General features: G+C 45.4%; 2 protein-coding genes across 3 annotated transcripts; one reads left to right on the forward strand and one right to left on the reverse strand.

Annotated features, from left to right (window-relative positions):
- Window positions 1-4,690: 4,690 nt before the first annotated feature.
- On the forward strand, window positions 4,691-15,110 carry LOC121567894 (NAD(+) hydrolase SARM1). Of its 2 annotated transcripts, XM_041878256.1 has the most exons (10): window positions 4,691-5,890; window positions 6,065-6,452; window positions 6,607-6,837; window positions 10,405-10,617; window positions 11,429-11,520; window positions 11,654-11,847; window positions 12,328-12,460; window positions 12,690-12,879; window positions 14,274-14,395; window positions 14,623-15,110. In XM_041878256.1, exons 1-10 carry the CDS (start codon window positions 5,412-5,414, stop codon window positions 14,753-14,755), a joined length of 2,175 nt encoding a protein of 724 aa, XP_041734190.1. In that variant the 5' UTR covers window positions 4,691-5,411; the 3' UTR covers window positions 14,756-15,110. The 2 variants fall into 2 exon arrangements, with proteins under 2 accessions (XP_041734190.1, XP_041734191.1); XM_041878257.1 differs by lacking the exon at window positions 14,274-14,395 and having other exon boundaries at window positions 14,623-14,758.
- Window positions 15,111-16,599: 1,489 nt separating this feature from the next.
- slc46a1 (solute carrier family 46 member 1) lies at window positions 16,600-21,866 on the reverse strand. Its single transcript, XM_041878258.1, has 7 exons — window positions 21,326-21,866; window positions 20,342-20,576; window positions 19,942-20,098; window positions 19,236-19,720; window positions 18,655-18,738; window positions 18,299-18,455; window positions 16,600-18,220 (listed from the first exon to the last, which is right to left on the reverse strand). Exons 1-7 carry the CDS (start codon window positions 21,644-21,646, stop codon window positions 18,163-18,165), a joined length of 1,497 nt encoding a protein of 498 aa, XP_041734192.1. The 5' UTR covers window positions 21,647-21,866; the 3' UTR covers window positions 16,600-18,162.
- Between the last annotated feature and the right edge of the window lie 324 nt (window positions 21,867-22,190).

The following is a 22,190-nucleotide window of genomic DNA, read 5'->3' on the forward strand; positions in this document are numbered from 1 at the left end:
GGGAAATCAAAAGAAATCAGCCAAGACTGGTTCATCCTTGGGAGCAATTTCCAAACGCCTGAAGGTACCACGTTCATCTGTACAAACAATAGTACGCAAGTATAAACACCATGGGACCACGCAGCCGTCATACCGCTCAGGAAGGAGATGCGTTCTGTCTCCTAGAGATGAACGTACTTTGGTGCGGAAAGTACAAATCAATCCCAGAACAACAGCAAAGGACCTTGTGAAGATGCTGGCGGAAACAGGTACAAAAGTATCTATATCCACAGTAAAATGAGGCCGCTCAGCGAGGAAGAAGCCACTGCTCCAAAACCGCCATAAAAAAGCCAGACTACGGTTTGCAACTGCACATGGGGACAAAGATCGTACTTTTTGGAGAAATGTCCTCTGGTCTGATGAAACAAAAATAGAACTGTTTGGCCATAATGACCATCGTTATGTTTGGAGGAAAAAGGGGGTTGCTTGCAAGCCGAAGAACACCATCCCAACCGTGAAGCATGGGGGTGGCAGCATCATGCCGTGGGGGTGCTTTGCTGCAGGAGGGACTGGTGCACTTCACAAAATAGATGGCATCATGAGGAAAGAAAATTATGTGGATAAATTGAAGCAACATCTCAAGACATCAGTCAGGAAGTTAAAGCTTGGTCGCAAATGGGTCTTCCAAATGGACAATGACCCCAAGCATACTCCAAAGTTGTGGCAAAATGGCTTAAGGACAACAAAGTCAAGGTATTGGAGTGGCCATCACAAAGCCCTGACCTCAATCCTATAGAAAATCTGTGGGCAGAACTGGAAAAGTGTTTGCGAGCAAGGAGGCCTACCAACCTGACTCAGTTACACCAGCTCTGTCAGGAGGAATGGGCCAAAATTCACCCAACTTATTGTGGGAAGCTTGTGGAAGGCTACCCGAAACGTTTGACCCAAGTTAAACAATTGAAAGGCAATGCTACCAAATACTAATTGAGTGTATGTAAACTTCTGACCCACTGGGAATGTGATGAAATAAATAAAAGCTGAAATAAATCAAATCAAATCAAATCAAATTTTATTGGCCACATGCGCCGAATACAACAGGTGCAGACATTACAGTGAAATGCTTACTTACAGCCCTTAACCAACAGTGCATTTATTTTTAATAAAAAATTTGGATAAAACATAAAAGTGTTGAGAAAAAAAGAGCAGAAGTAAAATAAAATAACAGTAGGGAGGCTATATATACAGGGGGGTACCGGTGCAGAGTCAATGTGCGGGGGCACAGGCTAATTGAGGTAGTTGAAGTAATATGTATATGTGGGTAGAGTTAAAGTGACTATGCATAAATAATTAACAGAGTAGCAGCAGCGTAAAAAGATGGGGTGGGGTGGGGGGCAGTGCAAATAGTCCGGGTAGCCATGATTAGCTGTTTAGGAGTCTTATGGCTTGGGGGTAGAAATTGTTGAGAAGTCTTTTGGATCTAGACTTGGCACTCCGGTACCGCTTGCCGTGCGGTAGCAGAGAGAACAGTCTATGACTAGGGTGGCTGGAGTCTTTGACCATTTTGAGGGCCTTCCTCTGACAACGCCTGGTATAGAGGTCCTGGATGGCAGGAAGCTTGGCCCCAGTGATGTACTGGGCCGCACGCACAACCCTCTGTATTGCCTTACGGTCGGAGGCCAAGCAGTTGCCATACCAGGCGGTGATGCAACCAGTCAGGATGCTCTCGATGGTGCAGCTGTAGAATTTTTTGAGGATCTGAGGACCCATGCCAAATCTTTTCAGTATCCTGAGGGGGAGTAGGCTTTGTCGTGCCCTCTTCATGACTGTCTTGGTGTATTTGGACCATGATAGTTTGTTGGTGATGTGGACACCAAGGAACTTGAAGCTCTCAACCTGTTCCACTACAGCCCCGTCGATGAGAATGGGGGCGTGCTCAGTCTTCTTTTTTTTCCTGTAGTCCACAATCATCTCCTTTGTCTTGAAATCATTCTCTCTACTATTATTCTGACATTTCACATTCTTAAAATAAAGTGGTGATCCTAACTGACCTAAGACAGGGAATATTTACTAGGATTAAATGTCAGGAATTGTGAAAAACTGATTTTAAATGTATTTGGCTAAGGTGTATGTAAACTTCCGACTTCAACTGTAGGTATGCTTGTAATCGTTAAGGATTGGAGAGTTTTTCAGGATAAAAAATAAACAGAATGGAGCTAAGCACAGGCAAAATCCTAGAGGAAAACCTGGTTGCATCTGCTTTCCACCAGACACTGGGAGATGAATTCCCCTTTCAGCAGGACAATAACCTAAAACACTAGGGCAAATCTACGCTGGAGTTGCTTACCAAGAAGACAGTGAATGTTCCTGAGCGGCCGAGTTACAGTTTTGACTTAAATCTGCTTGAAAAATTTGACAGAGCTTGAAGAATTTTGAAAAGAATAATGGGCACATGTTGCACAATCCAGGTGTGGAAAGCTCTTAGAGACTTACCCAGAAAGACTCACAGCTGTAATCGCTGCCAAAGGTGCTTCTACAAAGTATTAACTCAGTGGTGTGAATACTTATGTAAATGAGATATTTCTGTATTTAATTTTCAATAAATTTGCTAAAATTGCTAAAAACATGTTTTTACTTTGTCATTATGGGGGTATTGTGTGTAGATGGGTGAGAAATTTTTTCCATTTAATCAATTTTGAATTCAGGCTGTAACACAACAAAATGTGGAATAGGTTTAGGGGTATGAATACTTAGCCTATATCATGAATTAAAAAGTTGCAGATTGCCCCTTTAAACAATAGTAAAAGGCCTAATGACTATAATGGACAAAATATTGTTATTTGTTTCTGCTGATATACACTGTATATACTAAGGCACTGCATCGCAGTGCTAACTGTGCCACTAGAGATCCTGGTTCGAATCCAGGCTCTGTCGCAGCCGGCCGCGACCGGGAGACTCATGGGTGGCGCACAATTGGCCCAGCGTTGTCCAGGGTAGGGGAGGGAATGGCCGGCAGGGATGTAGCTCAGTTGATAGAGCATGGCGTTTGCAACGCCAGGGTTGTGGGTTCGATTCCCACGGGGGGCCAGTATAAAAAAATATGTATTCACTAACTGTAAGTCGCTCTGGATAAGAGCGTCTGCTAAATGACTAAAATGTAAATGTAAATGAGTGGATTCGGCTATTTCAGCCACATCCTTGCTGATAGGTGTATAAAATCGAGCACACAGCCATGCAATCTTCATAGACAAACATTGGCAGTAGAATGGCCTTACTGAAGAGCTCAGTGACTTTCAACGTGGCACCGTCATAGGATGCCACCTTTCCAACAAGTCAGTTTGTCAAATTTCTGCCCTGCTAGTGCTGCCCCGGTCAACTGTAAGTGCTGTTATTGTGAAGTGGAAATGTCTAGGAGCAAGAAGTGGTAGGCCACACAAGCCCAGTAGAACGGGACCACCGAGTGTTGAAGCGCGTAGCGTGTAAAAATCGCCTGTCCTCGGTTGCAACACTCACTACCAAGTCCCAAACTGCCTCTGGAAGCAATGTCAGCACAAAACTATTAGTCGGGAGCTTCATGAAATGGGTTTCCATGGCTGAGCAGCCACACACACAAGCCTAAGATCACCATGCGCAATTTCAAGCGTCGGCTGGAGTGGTGTAAAGCTCGCCACCAGCAGTGTAAACGCGTTCTCTAGAGTGATAAATCACTCTTCACCATCTGGCAGTCCGACAGACAAATCTGGGTTTGGCAGATGCCAGGAGAACGCTACCTGCCCGAATGCATAGTGACAACTGTAAAGTTTGGTGGAGGAGGAATAATGGTCCAGGGCTGTTTTTCATGGTTCAGGCTAGGCCCCTTATTTTAATTGAAGGGAAATCTTAACGTTACAGCATACAATGACATTAGACGATTCTGTGCTTCCAACTTTGTGGCAACAGTTTGGGGAAGGCCCTTTCCTGTTTCAGCATGACAATGCCCCCGTGCACAAAGCGAGGTCCATACAGAAATGGTTTGTCAAGATCGGTGTGGAAGAACTTGACTGGCCTGCACAGAGCCCTGACCTCAACCCCATCAAACACCTTTGGGATGAATTGGAACGCCGACTGCGAGCCAGGCCTAATCGCCCAACATCAGTGCCCTACCTCACTAATGCTCTTGTGGCTGAATGGAAGCAAGTCCCCTCAGTAGTGTTCTAACATCTATAGAAAAGCCTTCCCAGAAGAATGGAGGCTGTTATAGCAGCAAAGGGGGAACCAACTCTATATTAATGCTCATGATTTTGGAATGAGATGTTCGACGAGCAGGTGTCCACATACTTTTGGTCATATAGTGTAGCAATTGATGTGCACTGTTTTATCTTATTGTAGCTCCATAATAACCTATTTAGCACAGTTGATGTGTGCGCCACCTTACGGCAGGTAGCTTAGTGGGTAAGAGCGTTGTGCCAGTAACCGAAAGGTCGCTGGCTCTAATCCCCGAGCCGACTAGGTGAAAAATCTGTCGATGTGCCCTTGAGCAAGGCACTTAACCCTAATTGCTCCTGTAAGTCGCTCTGGATAAGAGCGTCTGCTAAATGACTAAAAATGTAAATGTAAATGTATTGATTATGCTTCTACCGTAATCCACAAGGGGGCATAGTGGAGATGAGCACCATACTGGTGCTTTGTTGCCCTCGGCATGACATGTCTGTCTGTAAATATATCCTGAAGGCAATGGGCGGTCCTAGCTTCGAGGACGCTCGAGGATGCTGATGTAAGCTTGTTAAGGAGAGAGGCTATTTTAAGAATACGTAGCCTAAATAATATATATTTGTAATGGATTAAAGCATAACAAGCCGAGAGACAGAAGACAACAGAGCTGTTTATATTTCTCCATCCAGCTGGTAAACGTCATTTGATGTGTAATGGGCTTTTTGAGACAATTGTTTTCCATGTCTAGCAGTTCTCTAAACATCCGCAGTGTTGATACATAATCTCATAGTGGACACAGTGGAGGCTTGATAATTTATTTGGAGTCGGGTTATTCTGAGTAGACATAATTTGATCCAAGAAGGCCTTGTGTAAATGATATGAGAAAACGGAGGACATCCGTGTTTAAATGCAAGCATAGTGTGACGGCTTGGTCATGATGATGCGAGATGAGTCTTTATCCACTTATTTTCAAAGATGACATCAGTGTGATGATGATGCAATTTAATGAAAACTGTCATTTTGAATTTAAAGTTTAGCATCCAGTTCAGATGATGGGATTGTAATTTCACCTATTGTGGTTTGTTTATGTATCTAAAAAAAAAAAAAAAGACAAACATTGTTTCCCATTCAGTTATTACCAGGTTATTACGCACACGTTTATTTTTCAAGAGAAACTGGCCTGATCATTAATCTGTTATTGATCAGGGCCTGCGACAAGCCCTCTTGTCAGAGATTGGCGGTGGATGCTCTTATCTCTAACCGTTTTCCTCTGGAGACGCTATCGATACCTCTCCATGTTCAGCTCCGAAAGACTCACGGTACCGGAATATGTCAGCTGGATTGGGAACCGGAGGTCGGGCAGCTCGAGCTCATCCTCGGAACCGAAAGCACCACCGGTCTCACCTGGTGTCCACGGTGCCGACGTCCAGGATGTTTTGGATACCTCGCTCCCGGCCCTGCGCTCCGCTATCAAGACACTGAAATCAGCCAAAGATACATCGGATCTAGACGAGACCCGCAGTGCCATCGCAGATACGTTCCAGTTAGTGGAGGAGGCCTGGGTTCTGCCCACTGTGGGCCGGCAGGTCGCAGAAGAGATATGCAACAGGATACGACTGGACGGAGGACTGGAGCTGCTCCTGCAACTCCTCATGACACCTGCTGTGGAGATCACTTATGAGTCTGCCAAACTACTGGAGCAGATACTGGTCTCTGAGAACAGGTGTGTGTATTCACTACAGGCCTACACGCACTTCTTCTGTAATACAAAATATTGCATTGGTCTTAACCTTTAGGGCCAGTTTCCACGACCCAGATAAGTCTTAGTCTTTATAAACCTAGTTATATACTCATCTTTTTGTTTACCCTCTTCACCTCTCTCTCTCTTCCTATCCAGAGATTATGTGGCTCGCATGGGTCTGGGGGTGATTCTGAACCTGACGAGGGAGACAGAGGACGCCCAGCTGGCCCGCAGCGTCTCAGGCATCCTGGAGCACATGTTCAAACACACTGAGGAGACATCCACCCAGCTCATTGCCAACGGCGCCCTGGATGCCCTGCTCTTCTGGTGCCGTGGTACCGACCCCACCGTCCTCCGCCACTGTGCTGTGGCACTCGCCAACTGCGCCATGTACGGCGGCCATCACTGCCAGCGGCTGATGATCGAGAAGCAGGCGGCTGAGTGGTTGTTTCCATTGGCGTTCTCCAAAGAGGACGAACTCATCCGCTTCCATGCGTGTTTAGCGGTGGCCGTGCTCGCCAATAACCGGGAGATCGAGCAGGAGGTGGGTCCTGTGTGGCTCAGTTAGTAGAGCACGGAGCTTGTAACGCCAGGGTGGTTGGTTTGATTCCTGCTCGGGCCACCCATACGAAAACATGTATGCGCACAACACTGTAAATTGCCTTGTATTAAAGTGTCTACTAAATGTATTATAATAGGTGGTGAAGTCGGGGACATTGGAGCTGGTGGAGCCCTTTATTGCATCTCTGGACCCTGATGAGTTTGCCCGGAGCTTGCTGGACAGTGCAGACAGCATGCAGGGGAGGACGGCTGCCGACCTACAGCAGCTCCTGCCACTACTGGATGGGGCCAGACTGGAGGGGAAGTGTATCGCTGCCTTCTACTTGTGTGTCGAGACCAGCATCAAGACACGCCAACGCAACACCAAGGTCAGTATCAGGGAACAAAAGCACACCTGGTTCAACCTTGATAAGCAGTTGATTTGCTGAATCAGACGTGTTAGTGCTGGGCTGGAACAAAAGCCTGCACGCCCTCCCTGTGGCTCTCCAAGTCACAACCATGTTTGGTGACCACTACGCATTAGTGCAGAGTTTCCCAAACTTGGTCCTTGGGACCCCAAGGGGTGCACGTTTAGATTTTTGCCCTAACACTACACAGCTGATTCAAATTATCAAAGCTTGATGATTAATTGATTATTTGAATCAGCTGTGTAGTGCTAGTGTCACGCCCTGGCTCTGGGGACTCTTAAATGTTGAGCCAGGGTGTGGATTTTTCTATGTTTAGTTTTCTATGTTTTTTGTTCTAGATCGTTTAGATCTATGTTGGCCAGGGTGGTTCCCAATCAGAGGCAGCTGTAGCTCGTTGTCTCTGATTGGGGACCATACTTAGGCAGCCTGTTGGCACCAGTTAGTTTGTGGGATCTTGTTCCGTAAAGGTTTGTGTTGTGTAACCTCAGGACTTCACGTATCGTTTTGTTGTTTTGTTCGTGTGTTGTGTACGAAATAAAATGTACGCATATCACGCTGTGCCTTGGTTCTACGAGTCATCAGTCAACGTCCGAGACAGAAGATCCCACCAAAAAAGGACCAAGCAGCGTGTCCAGGAACAGAGCCTGGACTTGGGAGGAGATCCTGGACGGGAAGGGATCCTGGACTTGGGAAGAGATTCAGGCCGGAATGGATCGCCGTCCTTGGGAGGAGACTGTGGAGGCGCGCTACAGAGAGGAGCAGCGGCATCGCAGAGGGTACCGGCCGAGGAGGAAGCCCGAGAGACAGCCCCAAGAAAAAAAATGTGGGTGGTTGGCGGAGCCAGCCCGGTCCGGCCTGTTCCTGTCCCTCGCACCAAGCCAGATGTAGACTAACAATGAAATGCTTACTTCCCAACAATGCAGAGAGAAAAATATAGAAAAATAATAACACAAGGAATAAATACACAATGAGTAACGATAACTTGGCTATATACAGGGAGTACCAGTACAGAGTCGATGTGCAGGGGTATGAGGTAATTGAGGTAGATATGTACATATAGGTAGGGATAAAGTGACTAGGCTACAGGATAGATAATAAACAGTAGCAGCAGCATATGTAATGAGTCAAAAGAGTGCAGAAAAGGTCAATGCAGATTGTCCGGTTAGCTATTTGGTTAACTATTTAGTAGTCTTATGGCTTGGGGTTAGAAGCTGTTCAGGGTCCTGTTGGTTCCAGACATGGTGCATCGGTACCGCTTGCCGTGCGGTAGCAGAGAGAACAGTCTATGACTTGGGTGGCTGGGGTCTTTGACAATTTTTAGGGCCTGACACCTTCTGGCATAGAGGTCCTGGATGGCAGGGTGCTCGGCCCTAGTGATGTACTGGACCGTACGCACTACCCTCTGTAGCGCCTTGCGATTGGATGCCAAGCAGTTGTCATACCAAGCGGTGATGCAGCCAGTCAAGATGCTCTCAATGGTGCAGCTGTATAACTTTTTGAGGATCTGACGGCCCATGCCAAATCTTTTCAGCCTTCCGAAGGGGAAGAGGCATTGTCATGCCTTCTTCATGACTGTGTTGGTATGTGTAGACCATGTTAATTCCTTAGTGATGTGGACACGAGGAACTTGAAGCTCTCGACCCGTCCACTATGGCACCGATAATGTGGATGGAGGCGTGCTCGGCCCGCCGTTTCCTGTAGTCCACGATCAGCTCCTTTGTCTTGCTGACATTGAGGGAGAGGTTGTTGTCCTGGCACCACACTGCCAGATCTGTGACCTCCTCTCTATAGGTGGTCTCATCGTCGTTGGGGATCAGGCCTACCACTGTCGTGTCGTCAACAAACTTAATGATGGTGTTGGAGTCGTGCCCAGCCACGCAGTCGTGGGTGAACAGGGAGTACAGGAGGGGACAGCATGGCGGATGTGTTGTTGCCTACCCTCACCACCTGTGGGTGGCCCATCAGGAAGTCCAGGATCCAGTTGCAGAGGGAGGTGTTCAGTCCCAGGGTCCTGAGCTTAGTGATAAGCTTAGAGGGCACTATAGTGTTGAACGCTGAGCTGTAGTCAATGAACAGCATTCTCACATACATTTACATTTACATTTACGTCATTTAGCAGACGCTCTTATCCAGAGCGACTTACAGTTAGTGAGTGCATACATTATTTATTTTTATACTGGCCCCCCGTGGGAATCGAACCCACAACCCTGGCGTTGCAAACGCCATGCTCTACCAACTGTGTTCCTCTTGTCCAGGTGGGAGAGGGCAGTGTGGAGTGCAATAAAGATTGCGTAATCTGTGGATCTATTGAGGCGGTATGCAATTTGGAGTGGGTCCAGGGTGTCTGGGATGATGGCGTTGATGTGAGCCATTACCAACCTTTTAAAGTATTTCATGGCTAATGATGTGAGTGCTACGGGCGATAGACATTTAGACAGGTTACCTTGGCGTTCTTGGGCACAGGGACTACGGTGGTCTGCTTGAAACATGTAGGTATGAATATGTATGCACTCAATAACTGTAAGTCGCTCTGGATAAGAGCGTCTGCTAAATGACTAAAATGTAAATGTATTACAGACTGGGTCAGGGAGAGGTTGAAAATGTCAGTGACGACACCCGCCAGCTGGTCAGCACATGCTCTTAGTACATGTCCTGGTATCTGGCCCCGCGGCCTTGTGAATGTTAACCTGTTTAAAGGTCTTACATCGGCTACGGAGAGCGATATCACACAGTCGTTTGGAACTGCTGGCGCTCTCATGCATGGTTCAGTGTTACTTGCCTCGAAGTCAGCATAGCATTTAGCTCGTCTGGTAGGCTCTCGTCACTGGGCAGCTCACGGCTGGGTTTCCCTTTGTAATCCGTAATAGTTTGCAAGCCCTGCCACATATGACGAGCGTTAGAGCCAGTGCATTAGGATTTGAGCTTAGTCCTGTATTGACGCTTTGCCTGTTTGATGGCTCATTGGAGGTCATAGCGGGATTTCTTATAAACAACCAGATTAGTATCCTGCTCCTTGAAAGCAGCAGCTTTAGCCTATAGCTCAGTGCGAATGTTGCCTGTAATCCATGGCTTTTGGTTGGGATATGTACGTACGGTCACTGTGGGGATGCACTTATTAATGAAGCCGGTGACTGATGTGGTAAACTCCTCAATGTTATCGGATGAATCCCGGAACATATTCCATTCTGTGCTAGCGAAACAGTCCCGTAGCTTAGCATCCGCTTCATTGGACCACTTCCGTATTGAGCGCGTCACTGTTACTTCCTGTTTTAGTTTTTGCTTGTAAGCAGGAATCAGGAGGATAGATTTATGGTCAGATTTGCCAAAGGGAGGGCGAGGGAGAGCCTTGTATGTGTTTCTGTGTGTGGAGTAAATGTGATCATAAATGTCGTAAATGTTGCCTCTAGTTGCACAGGTGACATACCGGTAGAAATTAGGTAAAATTATTAAAATGTTCCTACATTAAAATCACCAACCCTACAATATCAATGGACATACAATTGAATGTGTGTACATTCTTCCTCCCAGATCTTCCAGGAGATAGGTGCGGTGCAGAGTCTGAAAAGGATTGTCATGTACTCCAGCAACGGGATGGCCTGTGCCCTTGCCAAGCGGGCACTGGGGATGATGGGGGAGGAGGTGCCACGACGTATCCTCTCCTCCGTGCCCAACTGGAAGGGCGGTGAGGTGCAGAGATGGCTCCAAGTGATTGGATTCAGCGCTTACACTGAGCGCTTCCAGGTGTGTGTTTCTGTGTCTCAGTGTGTGTGTGTGTGTTTGTGTGTGTGTGTGTGTGTGTGTGAGAGAGAGAAAGAGAACTAGAGATAGCGATAGCAAAAGACAAGATTTGAACAATAAACAATGAGAATTATCTTCTATAGTCCTTGTAGAGATGGTGACAAAATAAGGTGAATGTTTGGTTTCATATCTATTAGATATGGATACCTACAGGTAACTGCCAAAATAATGGAAACACTTGAGTAAATGAGGGATACAAAGTACATTGAAAGCAGGTGCTTTCACGCAGATGTGGTTCCTGTTAACATATCATCATGCTTAGGGATATGTATAAAAATGCTGAGCAGGCCATTATTTTGGCCATTATTTTGTCTACCATGGCTATGCCCCCATAGGATGACAATGCCCCCATCCACAGGACACGAGTGGTCACTGAATGGTTTGATGAGCATGAAAACAATGTAAACCATATGCCATGGCCGTTTCAGTCATCAGATCTCAATCCAATTAAACACTTATGGGAGATTCTGGAGTGGCGCCTGAGACAGCGTTTTCTACCACCATCAACAAAACACCAAATGATGGAATTTCTCATGGAAGAATGGTGTTGCATCCCTCCAATAGAGTTCCAGACACTTGTAGAATCTATGCCAAGGTGCATTGAAGCTGTTCTGGCTCGTGGTGGCCCAACGCCCTATTAAGAGACTTTATGTTGGTGTTTCCTTTGTTTTGGCAGTTACCTGCATTTCTCCTTAGCCTCTTGCTCACTATATTCACTCAGTCTTTCTCTCTCCTCTCTCTGCCCATCCTTCAGGAGCTGCAGGTGGATGGTGACCTACTGCTGAACATCACAGACCAGGAGCTGAGCACTGACCTGGGCATGACCGCAGGACTCACTCGCAAGAGGTTAGTTCAGTCATCTGTGAAGTTTATAGCAAGCTTATAAAACGTCTGGTACACCAGTCAACATCAGTGAAATTGAGCATTGAAATAAAATCCCCACCTCACCCTGCCCACTCCATTTTGTGTTGTCTTCTAGGTTCCTCCGTGACCTGCGCGTGCTGAAGACCTACGCCAACTACTCGACCTGTGACCCCAACAACATGGCAGACTGGCTGGGCGAGGTGAACCCGCACTTCCGCCAGTACACCTACGGCCTGGTGCAGTCTGGCGTGGACCGCAAGAATGTCCTCCACCTCACCGACCAGCAGCTCCAATCAGACTGTTACATAGGTGGGTTGTGAGCCAAAAGCCACATTTATGTTCCCTGCAAAACAATCAGAGGTGTGGACTCGAGTCATGTGACTTGGACTCGAGTCAGACTCGAGTCATGAATTTGATGACTTCAGACTCGACTCGACAAAATGTACAAAGACTTGCAACTCGACTTGGACTTTAACATCAATGACTCGTGACTTGACTTGGACTTGCGCCTTATGACTCGAGAAGACTTGCTACGAGGACTTGTAATGACTTGCAAAGGCTTGCTAAGAGGACTTGAAATGACTCGAAACTAAAATGTAGGACTTTGGACTCGACTTGAGACTTGATGGCTTTGACTTTTGACTCGACTTGGGACTTGCCTCATCTTTGACTCGACTTGACTCGGGACTCGAGGGCAAAGACTTGAGACTTACTTGTGACTTGCATAACAATGACTTTGTCCCACCTCTGAAAACAATGGAGAATAAAGTATTCCTTTTCTCCTTCTAGAGAATGGCATCCATCGCGCCAAGATCCTGGCAGCCAACCGTAGGCTGATTAAGCCATGTTTGACCGATGCCCAGCCCCCTGGACCGGACGTATTTATTAGCTACCGCAGGACCACTGGTTCCCAGCTCGCCAGGTATGCAGAGAGGGAGAGGAAGAGGAAGAGGGAGAGGGAGAGGCATGGATAGGGAGAGGAATAATAGTCAGGAGAGAGGGAAAGCTAGGGAGCTTTGGAAGACAAACAACTTTTATCAGGTTTGTCAGGATTATCTGGAGGCTAAGATCTATAGATCGTCAATCATTACTCTCTCCCCACCTCTTTCTCTCTCTCTCTCCCCTCCCCTTCCCTCCCTCTCTCCCCCCAGTCTGTTGAAGGTCCACCTGCAGGTCAGAGGTTTCAGTGTGTTCATTGACGTGGAGAAGCTGGAAGCAGGGAAGTTTGAGGACAAGCTGATCCAGAGCGTCCAGCGGGCACGGAACTTCATCCTGGTGCTGTCTGCCAATGCCCTCGACAAGTGCATGGGCGACACTGGCATGAAGGACTGGGTACACAAGGTCAGACATTGACGGATCTAAACATCGATGGGTGCTGCATACAGAACAATATACACTGAGTATACAAAACATTACTTTTTCCATGACATAGACTGACCAGGTGAATCCAGGTGAACGCTATGATCCGTTATTGATGTCATTTGTTAAATACACTTAAATCAGTGTAGATGAAGAGGATGAGACAGGTTAAATAATGATTTTTAAGCCTTGAGACAATTGAGACATGGATTGTGTATGTGTGCCATTCTGAGGGTGAATGGGCAAGACAAAATATTTAAGTGCCTTTGAACGGGGTATGGTATTAGGTGCAAGGCGCAATGTTTTTTGTCAAGAACTGCAACACTGCTGGGTTTTTCACGCTCAACAGTTCCCTGCATGTATCAAGAATGGTCCCCTACCCAAAGGACATCCAGCCAACTTGACACAACTGTGGGAATTATTGGAGTCAACATGGGGCAGCATCCCTGTGGAACGCTTTCAACACCTTGTTTCACGTGGATTCGCCTGGTCAGTCTGTCATGGAAAGAGCAGGTGTTCATAATGTTTTGTTCACTCAGTGTAGGTCCAATAGTATCTAGATGGAATTCAACGTTTTTTCTATGTGTATAATCCTGTCACCCTAGCCTTTACATGTCTAAATGTTCCATCTATATGTTGGTGATATACAATATTAGACATAGAGAGGACCCTGCATCAGTGGCATCATTTCAGCTAAACTTAGGCCATGGCAAAGTTGAAGCTCCAAGGAATTTATATAAAGTTGAAGCTTATGTACTCCATTGCTACACAATTTAAAAACACTAAAAACAAATAGCAAAAAATGTACTTGACATTATCACCTTGCTGCTGTAGCTTCATTCACCTCAGTCCATAAAGGACTTAACATTCTACAAACACATAGTACAGCAATTAGCTGCTACTGTACGCACTAGCTCAGCACCGGTATTAAAAACTGCAGTTTAGTTTCATGTCAAGTCAAACAGCAATTACCTAGCCATCTATAGCCATCTTCCACCTCTGCAGTGTTTTGAGAGAAAAGTCGCACTGTTCACTGCAGCTGCGTCGATGCGCTCTCTCAAAGGCATCCAGCCGGACAAACACCCTTCTCGCACGCTCCAAGGCGTGTGCGTGGTCCTAAAGCCAGCCCGCTAATACCGCATTTGCCTTGGAATGATTTTAGTAGCCTATTGTAAATAGTTGGTGATGAGCTAGGGTATGGCGACTGCCATTCTCTGCCATAGCCTATTGACGCCCCTGCCCTGCATACAGAACAATGTTACAGTTGAGAGATTATTTTCCCCAGATACCCCTGCCCCTTACATGTCTAGACATTCCATGTCTGCGTAGACATTCTGTGTGTCTGTGATTTAACGTACCTCTCATAAATCTTGCAGGAGATAGTCACAGCTCTCGCTGGGAAGAAGAACATCGTCCCTGTCACTGATAACTTCATGTGGCCTGACCCAAACTCTCTGCCTGAGGACATGAAAACCATCCTCAATTTCAACGGCATCAAGTTAGTCAGACAGAGACGGCAGACTGTTTGAGAGAGATTAGTAGTTTGAACACTTATCCAAAGTGCACTTCTCTGGAGTGGACTGTATCTTACATTTTCTTTCCCCCTCTCTCTGTCTTGCTCTCTTTCTCTTTCCTTCTCTCTATCTTTCTCTATCACCACTTTCTTTCTCCCTTCCTCTTTCTCTTTCTCCCTCTTTCTCTCCCTCCCTTTCTCTCTCGATACAGGTGGTCCCATGAGTACCAAGAGGCCACCATTGAGAAGATCCTGCGTTTTCTCAAAGGCAAGCCCAGCCAAGACCAGACAGACTGTCCCAAGACAGACTGCTCTAAGGGGCTGCAAGGGCCACATAAGAAATAAAGGCCCTTGAGTGGAGCTCTGGTCTGTGATGATGTAAAATGGTGCCCATTAGTGATCAGTAATCAATAATGCCAAACAGAGCATCCTCTGCGCTCTGGTTGGATCTGCTCTACCCCTGTGCATGTGAAGACAAGTTTAATAGTCTGTATTTAAATCATATGCTAATTTGACATTTCAGAACTTGTAAATACCACGTAGTGCTCTCCAAAACTGCAGTGCCAATGTCATAAGCTGTTATTAGCGTGGCCAGGTATATTGTTTGTCTCTCAGGAAATAACCAGTGTGAAAAGTCAGCCATCAATGGCATCCAGCATTACACATAATAAAAATGTGGAGTATCTCTGTTTCCTCTCCATAGCACTGCTCTCTCATCATTATAAATACGCCCATACTTTCAAAGACAAGACAACATCCTGGTTTATAGTAGCCTGAGTACCAGTCTGTTTGTGCTATCATTCCAACTCCTTGACATGTTAGGCTTGGATTTGGCAAGAGCACAAACAGATCTGGGACCAGGCTAGGTTTTTAGTAATGTTCCTGTGTAAAGTACATAGTGTATGCAAAATACTTTATATTACTTTATATTAATATCTCTTTTTTTTCTTCTCATGGTGCTTAAATGGATCCTGCAAGCTCATTGGTGGTCGACTGTTGCATTGATTTGATGTGTATTTACGATTGTGTAACCTGGGCGCTAGCAAACAGCCTATTCCAACAGAGATTACCTCTGACCTATACAGATCTAGTCTGGTCCCAGATCTGTTTGTGTGCTGTTTTGCCAACTCCAATGGTCCTTGTCATGAGAAGGACCATATGAGTTGGCAAAACAGCACAAGCAGATCTGGGACCAGGCTAGAAGAGGTCTACAATAGCTATACTCATTATCCACTTACACTCATCTGCCTAGCGACAATCAGGGGTTCACAAAGAACTCTCTCTCAACCAAGCTTGAGGCAATGAAAAATACCATTATCAATGCATCTTGCTCATGTGATAACGGATAGACGCTTTCTCTCACTGTTCACAAAGATACAATCAGTTTACTACCCCTTAAGGCTGAAGCTACTCCATGAAAACACTTCCATCACCTGCCTGTCAGAAAGTCTTGTAGTATACAGTCACAACACGCTGCATTACTTTGTTTGGCTAAACTGCTGTAACTACAATGCTGATTTGAGGTTTGATTCCTTCCTAACACAAAGAGATTCTGTAATTGATTTGGCTGCTTGACAGTCAGCCTTAGTTCACTGGCTTGTATCTATTGGATAGAAGCAGTTCAGTAGATAAATGATATCACATCGAGGGCAGAGCTAAATACTGTATACATGGCTCACATTGAGGATCCTTTTTAGACATGTACCAGCATGCACCACCCCTGTCTAAATCACTTGAAGTCAATACTATTATCTGTGACAAGATCAGAAAAACGTCTAACAAAACAATCATGCAGTATCTGATTATCAGTTTAGATATTATTATGTAAGTGTTGCAAAATCACCACAGAAGTCATAAAATCATCAGGTTATTGTATTTATAATTCAATGAAGTGGAACGGTAACACTTTACTTTAAACATGGAATTATTCGGTTATTAGTGACATGTTTGTTTTGTAGATTCATATAGTGATGTAGATACTGTATGTACCCACACAGTGCTAAATGGTGTGGGGGAAAGGAAAACTAAAAATGTCACCTCAGTCTAAAGCTACAGTATTTGCTCTCAGCACTGCTAGCTATATCTTGTCACTGTTTTGATGGCTCTTCTGGGCTATTTCCCCTGTTGCCTTAATATATGTGTTGCTCTCAATACAGGTATGTTGATTAAATACTGTATACATGGACATGTTCTTGTTAAAAAAATTTATTCAAGATTTAGGCAGTGTTGTCATTTTACAATACAGTGACGCAATAAAAACAACTAACCTGATACAGTAAATCTGTGATTCGTTCTGTGTACTTGAAATGGATCCCTATGAAGCGTTATATTGCCATATTATTATTAACATATTCATAGCAGCTAATAGATGCAATCATTGATGCAATCGTAATGAAACTACAGACTAAATCAGTAAGGCATGAGGCAGAAGGCCCCTAGTTGTGAAACGCTCATGATATACCATGAGCTTTTGTGGCTTGCTTTATTGTAGAGTTTCATATGTTCCCAGTCTGCATCTACAAGGTGCTATGAATGCTTTATAAGTGTTGTCAAATATATAATTTGCATGATTCAATCATTAATTCGTTCCCTTTTTAAAATATGATAAATATCATTCACAGTATCTAAAAATACTGTACGGTGCAGACAATAAAATCAATTCACAATATTTTCTCACAACATTTACATTTTAGTCATTTAGCAGAAACTCTTATCCAAAGCAACTTCCAGTCAGTGCATTGAACACATTGGTTACATGATTTCAGAAGACAGGAAGCCAGTAGGCCTATCACAGGCCTTCCTTCTCCCTAACAGCCAATCAAAATATATCATCCCAAATACTGAGTGACAGTAATGCTTCAACTCTTCCCCTGGCCGTAATCCCTCAGTTCCAGTTGCATCCTTTTAAATGTGTTATAAGAGATCTGGTTGCCCCCTGTGCTACTGAGGGTTGAACCCAGGTCAGTGAGTGTGGTGTGTGTGAGCTAGCTGTGGCCTTGTGCTCCGGGGTTATCATGTGTTGCTATGTGAGAACACTTTAGGGAGCAGGGAGTTTAGACTAGGCCATCTATTGGCACACACACAGACTTGCCTTGCCTATCTGTTGTATTGTATGGAGGGGTGACAGGGTTGCTGTGTGAGTGCACTTAAGGGGTTAGACTGGGCTATCTGTTGAATGGAGGGATGACAGTAAACTGTAAGCAGTGTAACTCAGTACTCCCTGACTGCTGTTAGAAGCCGATGGGTCTCGTTTTGTTAAGAGATACTAATGGTTGAGTCTGGACAAGTTGGGCTAAAGCCGATCTATCTGCTGCTCGCATGCTTTGGTGACATCGAGATGCACTGTTATTGAATTTCATATTTTCTGAGTCATGTATTTTCTGCCTGCCCTTGGATAGTTTGATATAGTACTGTGGGTATTATTTGACCACAATTGTATGTCAGCTCACATTAGATTTTCAGTTTAAAATACAACAGGGAACCCAGACCTCTTTCTCTTCTTGTCTCACATGATGTAGCGCACAGTGATGTCTGTCATGGGGGGTTGGCTGGTGGTTCCAGCTTTTTGGTCTTTTGGTGTTGAAGCCACGGAATCTAACCTCTGTGTGGTCGAATGACAGTCAGCTACCTCTCCTACACACTGGTGAAAAGGTGTATGTAGGGCAGCAGAGGCTGTGGCCTTCCAGAGGCTCAAGCTGTGATGTGAGGAAGTTTATCTACTACCTGTCTGTCTGGCTGTCTGTCTGTCAGTGTCAGGATGTTGCAGAGTCCTCTCTTCTATCTGTCCTTTGATCCCGACACTCCACTATCCTAAACACACAACAAGGTGTTTATGGCCTCAGTGTTTTAAATTAGGAAAACTGAAATTTCAGGTAAGGAAGGACTTACCCAATGATCCCTGTGGGGATGAGGAGGAGGAGGGCTCCGAACAGGAAGGGGAATCCCTTCATGATGTGCAGGGTGGCTGGGTAGAGAGAGTTAAAGAGGCCGCTGGCCACCAGGGAACACAGCCCCTCCACACAGGCCACCGACGCAAACAACGCACCTGAAACACACAGGACAGGACATAGAGGATGTCTGTAGCACTTAAAACATATTCTTATGAAGTGTTATGCTACCTTATGAACATTTATAGCACCTTATAGATGTAGTCATAGAGCACTATGAAACTGTATACATGAGAGTTCGTGACATATTGTGAATATATCCCAGCTAAGGGCCCTCTTTTGAAAGCTCTCTCTCACCTTGTTCTTCAGGCCCCACCAGCTTGGACAGCTTGGCCCTGAGGACTGGAGTGGCTGCCATGTAGAGGAAGCACAGCCCATAGCCTGTTAGAGAAGGGGAGTGGACACACACTTACCTGTTAAAGGTACACTACGGAAAGTTACTTGGGGAATGGAGACAAAACAATGATGATGGGCATGTTCCATGTATAATCTATCACCATCACTAGAGGGCAGTGAATAAGCGGTGAGTTTTGCAACCTTTACCCAGCTGTGTGATCTCTGTGGAAGAACGAGACAGGAGGAGAGAGAAAACAGAAGTCGTCCAGGGCAGGCTTATTGATCTAGTACTCTGGGACACATGTCTTACTGTGTGCTACTAGAGCGTTTCTCCCAGTGCACTGTTCTCAAGACACCACCAGGTAATGCTGCAAAGACTTATACTGTTGATAGCTGAGCCAAGAGCACATGTTCACTAAGACTAATAATACACTGTGAAAAAGGTCATAACAATAAACAAATCTAGTCAACTCTAAACTGATTGTAATCTGGTTGTAATGATGTCAATTTAACTTGTTTTGTCTTCTGGGATAGCCTCTCACCTGTGAACATGAGTTCAGTAGTGTTGGCCAGTGAGATGACCACCAGGCCGGTCATGTTTGAGGCCAGTCCCACCAGAGACACCCAGGAGTCCTCTAGACATCGCTGCATGGTCCTCAACCCCAGGAGGCTGCTGAGGTAGGCCAGATTCAGGGCTGCAGACCCCCAGCCAATCAGCCCTGGGCCCCAGCACAGCGGAGAGCTCAGCTCATACAGAACATACAGCTCCCGGCTGCCAAAGTGGACCGTCACCACCAGGAAGAAGCAGAAGGTGTAGAGCCACAGTTTGTACCTCCTCCATTTTGTGTGACTGCCGACCTCGGTGGGGTCGCCTAGTGCAGAGTAGAGGCGGTAGATAGTGCGGTGGTGGCGGGTGGTGAAGAGTTTGGCACTGGGGTCAGGGGTGATGGACTCGGGTACAAACAGGTAGGCATAAAGGGCAGCAGCCAGGTTAGTGGCCAGCACCAGCCAGAATGGGTTAATGTACCTGGAGAGGAAAATAAAGGGTGGGGATTTCAGTTATTTCAGTATGGATCAAGTCCCCATGAGAGGTATAAGTGTTATCCAGTTACATTACTGTATCACAAGTTTAGAAGCTTACAAACATACTGTAATCAAAAAATGAATTGAAGAAGACTATGAGAGTGATATGTTTTTCATCCACAGATAGCTAGCTACCTTGGGCCATCTTAACATGATATAACCTACCCTTGTGCCTGCCGCCACTGCCCCCCTATGATACTAGCCAGCATGCCAGCCAGTCCCAGACAGGCCTCCAGCACTGCCACCCTGAAGGTCAGGGAGCCCCTGTCGCTGGTGTCAGCCACATAGGCAAAGCAGCCTGCCAGGATGGTGTTGAAGTCGCCTGAGAGTAAGGATGAGTTAATTGATGCATCGATAAGTCAGTCAAGGATACCCACATTGATAAAAAAAAAAAATGTTTTAAAAAAGCGGATTAATTGGTTAATTGGCCCTAGCAACTAATTGATTCTGAAAAACTTGAGTTGGACTTAGCATGATGTATTATCCGGTTGTATCTTAGTAAAGATGTTCCTGAAGCTAACATAATGGTGTCCCATCTCCTTATCAATACAGGACTTATCCCTACCTGAGAGGCCTGAGAGCAGCCTGCCCAGGAGGAACCAGACCACGGGCAGCTTGAGGTACATGACCACCAGGTAGACCCCAGCCTGCAGGGCCAGACCCAGGCTGGGCAGGATGAGCACGGGCCGCCGGCCCCCCTGGTCGCTCCAGGAGCCCAGCAGAGTCACCACAAACAGCCCCACTGCAAAGCCTCCCAAATTGATGTACAGGTTCCAGTGCGCTGTCAGGGTCTCCACCTCCTGATGATGAGAGGATATGGTTTGAGTTATGATGAAAGCAAACAGTTCATTGTTATGGTCAGTTATTTGCAAGCCAACCTAAAACTCCAGGACCTGGTGTCAAGGACAAATAGATGAACAGGTTGTTGAGACATGTAGTTGTTTCTAGTTGTCACCTGATGTCACTAGTTGGCGTTGCCTTATGTAAGGAACGATGCTGTCTTACATGAAGTATTTTGATACTGTTATTGGCCGTCTTTTGATGTATTGCACAAAAAAAAAATTTGAACTTGTGTCATGTACATGTTCTTTACTGACGTGCTGCTTTTAATATTGATGTACTGTATCTTCGTCTGGTTGATGTCATGTGCCTGTTTGTCTGAAACTGATCCTGGATTATTAAGATGCTACACGTGATGTTAGGTTATTATTTTATGTTTTCAAACAACCAATACATTATTTAATCATCATTCAAGACCTTTATTTGCTGAACCAGCTGTGTTAGTGCTGGGCTGAAATAAAAGCCTGCACACAGTGTGGGCCTCCAAGAACAGGAGTGATCAAATCAAATTGTATTTGTCACATGCGCCGAATACAACAGGTGTACCTTACAGTGAAATGCTTACTTACAAGCCCTTAACCAACAATGCACTTTTAAGAAAAATAAGTGTTAAGTAAGAAATTGATAAGTACAAAATCTATTAAAGATCAGCAGTAAAATAACAGTAGCGAGGCTGCAGGGGTGATAGAGGATTGTCTGTTTCCCCCACCTTTTGAAGTGGGTCTGGGGGCCCAGAAGTGTTGGCACATCCCCCTCCTTTTGTTCCATTGTAACCGACGTCTTCACTGATGCGGTCCCATAGGTACTGCGTAGACAGCGGCCACTGAAGAGACAGCGAGAACATCGATAAGAACAACACGGGTTCAACAGAAACCGAAAGCGGGCAAGCGAACGGCGGCCGTCTAGAGCAAATGTGTCCCTTCTTCTCAACCTCCTCGTTTTTAGAAAATGTGTCATTTATCGGTATGTCGTCGTCTGCAGACGATAGAGTATCTTCGGGAAGAATTGCTCTGGTGTCCGAATCTTCCATTGCATTGACAGTGTTGTAGGATACTAAAAAAATATTCCTATTCAAGATTTTCGGTTCCTTGTTATTATAGACTCGTTTTCGCAAGACTGAATAGTTTGCGGACAAAATCTTGAAATAATCCACTTATTTTGTTCAGAAACAAAGTCATAACGTACTTAAACTGTAAGTCTGTAAATAAAACCTCTAGAAGTTAATATACAAGTCTTGTCCGCGTAATGGTCTCGAGATTGCCCCATCTGGACGAAGCTTTGAACTGCACATTTACATTTACGTAATTTTGCAGAAGCTCTTATCCAGAGCGGGGGGTATCGTGGGATCGTGACACAGATTTCACTTTAAAATGTACTGTATGTCAAACAAAAACCAATGATTGCAAAGTTAAACAAACCACACACTCTATGCACAAGGACTACTTTTAACAATTTTCACTGAAAAATGTACAAAAACACATTTACTTGAAGAACAGTGCAGATGCAAAGTTTGGTAACAAAATGAAGGTTAGTGCTGTCAAAGATTTTTGGAAGTAACCACAGCCTGACGTTTC

The sequence above is a fragment of the Coregonus clupeaformis genome, chromosome 6, assembly GCF_020615455.1.
Source record: "Coregonus clupeaformis isolate EN_2021a chromosome 6, ASM2061545v1, whole genome shotgun sequence".
NCBI classification, from domain to species: domain Eukaryota; kingdom Metazoa; phylum Chordata; class Actinopteri; order Salmoniformes; family Salmonidae; genus Coregonus; species Coregonus clupeaformis.

Bases quoted from the DNA above. Each gene is read 5' to 3' on its own strand.
- slc46a1 (XM_041878258.1), bottom strand. From the start codon at position 21,646: ATGGAAGATTCGGACACCAGAGCAATTCTTCCCGAAGATACTCTATCG. The intron at 20,577-21,325 runs GTGGGGGAAACA...TCTCATCATCAG, and splicing joins CCCCAGACCCACTTCAAAAG to GAGGTGGAGACCCTGACAGC. The intron at 18,739-19,235 runs GTGAGAGGCTAT...CTTCTCTAACAG, and splicing joins TACTGAACTCATGTTCACAG to GCTATGGGCTGTGCTTCCTC.
- LOC121567894 (XM_041878256.1), top strand. From the start codon at position 5,412: ATGCTCTTATCTCTAACCGTTTTCCTCTGGAGACGCTATCGATACCTC. The intron at 11,848-12,327 runs GTGGGTTGTGAG...TTCTCCTTCTAG, and splicing joins CCAATCAGACTGTTACATAG to AGAATGGCATCCATCGCGCC. The intron at 14,396-14,622 runs GTTAGTCAGACA...CTCTCGATACAG, and splicing joins CTCAATTTCAACGGCATCAA to GTGGTCCCATGAGTACCAAG.